This window comes from Anolis sagrei, chromosome 2 (genome assembly GCF_037176765.1).
Source record: "Anolis sagrei isolate rAnoSag1 chromosome 2, rAnoSag1.mat, whole genome shotgun sequence".
NCBI classification, from domain to species: domain Eukaryota; kingdom Metazoa; phylum Chordata; class Lepidosauria; order Squamata; family Dactyloidae; genus Anolis; species Anolis sagrei.
Genome location: NC_090022.1, coordinates 236,419,662 through 236,425,661, shown reverse-complemented (window position 1 = coordinate 236,425,661; position 6,000 = coordinate 236,419,662). Strand labels below are relative to the sequence as shown.

At 49.0% G+C, this 6,000-nt stretch overlaps 1 protein-coding gene across 1 annotated transcript in view; it reads left to right on the top strand.

Annotated features, from left to right (window-relative positions):
* The first annotated feature begins 412 nt into the window (after positions 1-412).
* Positions 413-6,000, top strand: part of CHSY3 (chondroitin sulfate synthase 3) — a 105,034-nt gene continuing 99,446 nt past the window's right edge. Inside the window, exon 1 of the mRNA XM_060762011.2 lies at positions 413-1,886. Within this exon, the coding sequence (XP_060617994.2) occupies positions 1,097-1,886 (790 nt within the window). The 5' untranslated portion in view covers positions 413-1,096. The remainder of the gene's footprint in view (positions 1,887-6,000) is intronic.

Below are 6,000 nucleotides of genomic sequence, written 5' to 3'. Positions count from 1 at the left end.
TTCCTTCCTTCATTTCTTTCCTCTTTTACTCTTTCCCTTCTTCTCTTCCCCTCCTTTCCTTCCTTCCCTTCCTTCCTCTTTTCCTTCTTTCTTTCCTTACTTTTGTTCCTCCCTTCCTTTTTTCCTTCCTTTTTTCTTTCCTTACTTCCCTCTTCCCTCCCTTCTTCTTTTCCCCCCTTTCTTTCTCTTTCTTTTCCTTCCTTCCAGAGAGAGAGAGGGAGAGGGAGAGAGGCCTCTGTGGGGAGGAGCTCCCTCCAGCCCTGTGCGCTGCCACCCTCTTCCGAGGCCCCATTGCCACTGACCGTGTGAGTGCAGTTCGCAGTGAGCGGCCAGGCGAGCAACTCCCACGGAAGGGCCCCCGAGAGCGCCTCCTCAGGCGGTGTGTGTGTGTGTGTGTGTGCCCCCCCCCCCCCCCGCGTGTGTGCCTTCCTTCCCTCTGCCTGCCGCCACGCGCACTTTTCCAACCTGGGCGTGAGAGGGCGTCGCGTGGGGGCGGGGGCGAGGCAGAGCCTACTGGAGGGCGCCTCGCTTCCTTTCCCCTCCGAGAGGAGCCCCATCCTCCCAAGGCACTCCCAGAGAAGGCCGCCTTTCTTCGCAGCGTCGCTTGTCTCTCCTCCTCCTCCTCCTCCTCCTCCTCTGCCTCCTCCTCCTCCATCTCGGAAGCGGTGGGAGGAGTGGGGAGGGACCACTCGGGGCAGGCAAGCAAGCAAGCAAGCAGGCGGCCGGCTGGAGGTGTCGCCCTCGGCCAAGCGGACACTCTTTCTCTCTCTCTGCCTTTTCCCGGAGGGAGGCGAGGGAGAAGTTTCACTCGGAGCAACAGCCCGCTTGCATTCCTTTCTTGCAGCTGCTGCTCCTGCTGCTGCTGCAGCGCGCGCCGACCACGCCTCGCGGACTCGGAGAGGCGGTCTCCTTCGGGTCTGGAAGCGTGACGAGGGAAAGGAGGAGGAGGAGGAGGAGGCGGAGGAAGAAGAAGGAGAAGAAGAAGGAGAAGGAGAAGAGCCCGAGAGAGGGAGAAGGAGGCGGCGGGACGGGCAGCTGCGAGGGGAGGGCCGCCCCTTTCCCTCCCTCCCTCCTTCCCTTCAGCCACCCACCCAGCATGGCGTCGCGGTCCCGCCACCCGTGGCTGAGCGTGGCCCTGGGTCTGGTGCTGGGCTTCACCGTGGCCTCCTGGCTCATTGCTCCCAAAGTGGCCGAGCTGAGCGAGAGGAAGAGGCGCGGCGGGGCGGGCTCCTCTCCCCTCAGCAGCCGGAGAAGCAGCAGCCGGAGCAGCGGCAGGAGCAGCAGCGACGGCGGGCACAGCCCTTGCGCCTTTGACGACGGCCAGCCCAGGCAGATGCTGCCGCCCGAGGAAGACCCGGCGGAGGGGACGAGGAGCGTGCTGTGGGAGAGAAGCGGGCAGCCCTCGCAGAGCCCACAGCCTCCCCCTCCGCCGCCTCCTTTGGCCGAGGACAGCCCAGGAGAGAGGCGCGAGGAGGGCGAAGGCGGAGGAGGGGAGGAAGAGGGTCGCCACGGCAGCAGCAGCAGCAGCAGCCACAACGGGAGCGGCGACTTCGGCTCCCCGGCGGGCGCCTGCGCCGACCCGGCCCGTCCCTTCCTCTACGTGGGGGTCATGACGGCCCAGAAGTACCTGTCCGGGCGGGCGCTGGCGGCGCGGAGGACGTGGGCGCGCTCCATCCCGGGCCGCGTGGAGTTCTTCTCCAGCCAGGGCTCGGCCTCGCCGCCCGTGCCGCCCGGGGAGGCGCCCCTGCCCGTGGTGGCCCTGCCTGGCGTGGACGACGCCTACCCGCCCCAAAAGAAGTCCTTCATGATGCTCAAGTACATGCACGACCGCTACCTCGACACCTACCAGTGGTTCATGCGCGCAGACGACGACGTCTACATCAAAGGTACACCCACCGGCAGGCTTCCCCTTCACTCCCCCCCCCCCCCCCCGCAGCACTTCCTCGCTTAGCGCAGGCCTGGCCAAACTTTGGCCCTCCAGGTGCTTTGGACTTCCAGCTCCCACAATTCCTAACAGCCTGTAGGAAAAGAAGGAAGGAAGGAGGGAAGGGAAGGGAATGAAGGAAGGAATGTATGAAGGGAAGGAAAGAGGGAGGGAAAGAAGGAAGGAATGAAGGGAAGTAAAGAGGGAACGAAGTGAAGGAAGGAAGGAAGTGAAGAAAAGAAGGAAGGAAGTGAAGAAAAGAAGGAAGGAAGTGAAGGGAAGAAAGAAGGAATGAAGGGAAAAAAGAGGGAAGGAAAGAAGTGAAGGGAAGAAAGAAGGAATGAAGGGAAGGAAAGGAGCCATGCTAGTTTGAGTAGTGTCAGACTGTATTAGTTCGGCAAAGTAGGTAAATCATTGGCTGCTTTGGACAATGGTCAGAGATTCTGGACGCAAAACTCCCAAATTCTGGATGACTTTTTCAATTCTGACTTTTTAATGCAGTTTGAATCCTGCGGCGTCCTGGCAACAAACTTTCATGAATAATGCACATCAGTGCTCAGTGGTTTGTGGAATCCACATCCAGGCCTCAAACTGTTTCCAGGACTTCTGCACTGCAAAATTGCTGCCTATAATAGTGTTTTAAAATTGCATGAAATTATGATCAGTGCAGATGGGCCCTGAAAAGTGTGTGGTTCCTTGCTTCTTAAATGTAGCCCAGAGGAAGTGTTTGGGAATCAACAGTGATTCCCAAACATTTGTCCTCCAGGTATTTTGGACTTTGACTCCCAGAAACATCGGGCACTTTGGCCAATCACCAGAGATTCTGGAAGCAGAAGTCCCAAAAGACTTGGAGGGCCAGAGTCTGGGGATCACAGAATACAAGATATAAACCATTGAACAGCGAGGGTGAGGTTCATAGAATAGTTTCCTTGGCTCTCTTTTAGGGTAGTTGGTGTGTATGTCTATGTAGGTGTGTGTTTTGTTTGTGTGTTTGTGTCCTTTGTGTAGATTTGTAGTTTGTTGTAGCTAGTAAGAGAGTTGTGTAGTTTTAGCATCAAGTATTACACAAATGTCACAGTTTTGCATTACCATAACTTTTATATTATGTTCTCTTTTATATTTATTCATTTGAATTAAAAAATGCTTTTAAAATGATGAGTTTTTGTGTGTGTCAGGAGTGAATGTAAGTCACTTCTGGTGTGAAAGAATTGGCCATCTGCAAGGATGTTGTCCAGGGGATTCCTGGATGTTTGATGTTTTTACCGTCTTTGTGGGGTGCTTCTCATGTCCACGCATGGGGAGCTGGTGTTGCCAGAGGGAGCTCAACCCGCTCTCCCTGGATTCGAGCTACCGACCTATTGGTCAGCAGTCTTGCTGGCACAAGGGTTTAACCCATTGCATCATTGGGGGCTTCTAAAATGTTGATTGAAGAGGGTGAAAAGCAAATGAAGTCCAGTTCTCACTCTTGGGATCTGTAATGATGGCCAAGTAATGGGTACCAAAAGAACCAAGCCCATGGGCATAGTTGCTGGGAAAATCTCCCCTTCAGAGCTTTTACATTTTTTTCCTTCCAGGTGGACTGGGGTGAAGGCTGAGATGCCATCATCTATATGTTAGATTGTCAGCTAGAATTGGGTGTTTCAGCCTCCTCTTGTTTGTATTTTGAGGTCATGTACTCTAAACCCCAATTTAGAGTTAAAGAGGTGAGCATGCTGTGTTAGTTTCAGTTAGATATCTCAGAATCTCACCCATTTTGATTCTTGCTCGCTGGTGCAAGTTTCTTGGAAAGTTATGTCAGCTAAATCACTTCGTAGTCTACTTACTTCTAGGAAGAGGAAAGGTCAAAACTGGTTGGTTTCTGGTGTCTGTGTCACTCACTCTTCCTCCCTTCTTAGATTTGTACCTTTTCTTCCACTCATCTTGAGAAAAAATACCAAGTTTGACTGTTTGACATGAACAATCCAATCACCCCCTCCCACATTTCTTGTTTCATAGAAACATGTAATGTAGGCCAGCCATTGTTCATTTGTATTATTTTGGATTTGGACCATTTCATTCTATTTCAAGATCTCCTTTGGGCTCAGGACAAATCATCAAGGTCAGCTGCTTTGTAGTAGTGATAAAAAATGTGAAAGCCTGTCCCAAAAGAAGACACGGAAGACTGTAACCTGATAAGGGATTTATTTAGCTATCCTAAATGCACCTGATCTCCGTAGTTCTTGGAAACCAAGCAAAGTCCACCCTGGTTAGTACTTGGATGGGAGACTGACAATGAATATAAAGCTGCTGTATGTAGCTTTTAATGACCAAATGACCAAATACCCCACGAATATTCCTAGCCTAAGAAAATCCTATAAAATCCACGGGGTCGCCATACATTGACAGACAACGTGAAGGTACATGCGCACACAAAATAGTAACTGACTGTACTAAGGGGCAACTTCAGTAGGAGACTGGATAAATTGGATTCCTTTTGTTTCTTCTCCAAATTTCATTGAAATTTGAATGGTTTGCAGTAGATGGATACAATTGTGTACTAGGCTTGTTAACATCAGTTACAATAAAAACAATTTGGGGGCCTGTTGAAGACTACTGACATTTTGTTTCAAGAGCTTTAGTAAGGAAGAACTTCATAAGGGGAAATATGAAGCAGATGAAGAAGGTGGTGAGATTCATATGTTGTGTCTGTCAGAGTAGAGAAGTAGGGACATTGAAAGTGCAGGTGGTAAGCCACATTGAGTAATGTAATATGTAAGACAACTGCAGTACTGATATCATGAATAGACTCAAAATGGGATTTTTTGTAAAATAAAGCAGATCAATTTTTTAAAGTGTAGTAAACATAAAGCATCGCTTTAATATAATTAGTTTTCTAATACTGGGATTATCCTTTCCCCCAAAGTTGATCTGGCATGCTAGCTGATTTATCAGTGAAATCCTGATGCCAATATCTCTGTGGCCACTGCATGAAAGCGGATGAGCTTGAGGAGTTACTCACTCATCAACATAATCAATGTTTTCCCTCTCAGAGTAGCAGGGAACATTGGTATATTACTTCATAGTAGGATTAATGAGTCATAAATGTTTACTTCACTCTTAGATGTGTTTTAAAAGTTCTAAATTTTGCTTTTAGCACTGGAGATGGAATTGCTAGCGTGTCTCTGTCTTCTAAAGTGTATCATATTCTCTTTGTTGGGGTTGTTATAAGTCCTGTCAGTATCTGGAAATGCCTCCCAACTGCAGGGCAAAAGGAATTGGCTGATCCCAAGATATTTTGAGGAATTGCACAAATTTTAAAAGCAAAAAGTGTGAGTGTGCCTTCTAATAGCACAATGTTATGCACATCTATGCATGGCTCGAAGTCTTTACCCACCCATCTGGGGTAACACCCATTGAACTTCTTCCTTGGTCTTGCTGGAGAAGTGCATTACCTCCCTCAAATGTCTGTAAATGTCAGCAAACATAGATAGCACCTTGTTTGGACGATCCAGAGATTTCAGAGGTTATTAGTTTTTGTTCTCTGGGTGCACGCTCTCTTCAAGTCAATGAAATGTTAGGATACAAGTCCAGTGCAGAGTTATTTTGTGTGTGTGTGTGTGTGTGTGTATGTCAGTGCCTTCAAGTTGCCTGTGGTTACCTCATAAACGTCATAGTGCTTTCTTAGACAGTGAATACTGTGTAGTGGTTTTGCCAGTTAATTCCTCTGAAATATAACTTGGAGCACCTGATATTTATTGGCAGATGGGAGACCAGAATTATTACTGCATTTAAATGATATAGAAGGAGCACAAGGCAAGGAGGAGCCAACAGGTGCCAGAGGCTGCGCTAAGAAATATGCAATCAATCTGAAGGCTGTCTGATTTTGTTTGACAGAACTGCAGTCTTTTTAGTCTTTGTTATTTTGGGATTGGTGGAAATTCAGGTGTTTTTGAGGATGCTACAGATGGGTTTATTACATCACTCCACTTTGCAACCTAAGGGTGGCAGTCCATCCTTGTCTTGCCCATTGCATGTCTACAGGTAACTTTTGTGTTTCTTTCAACCAATATAGAATTGTATTAGAAACAGAAATTTTG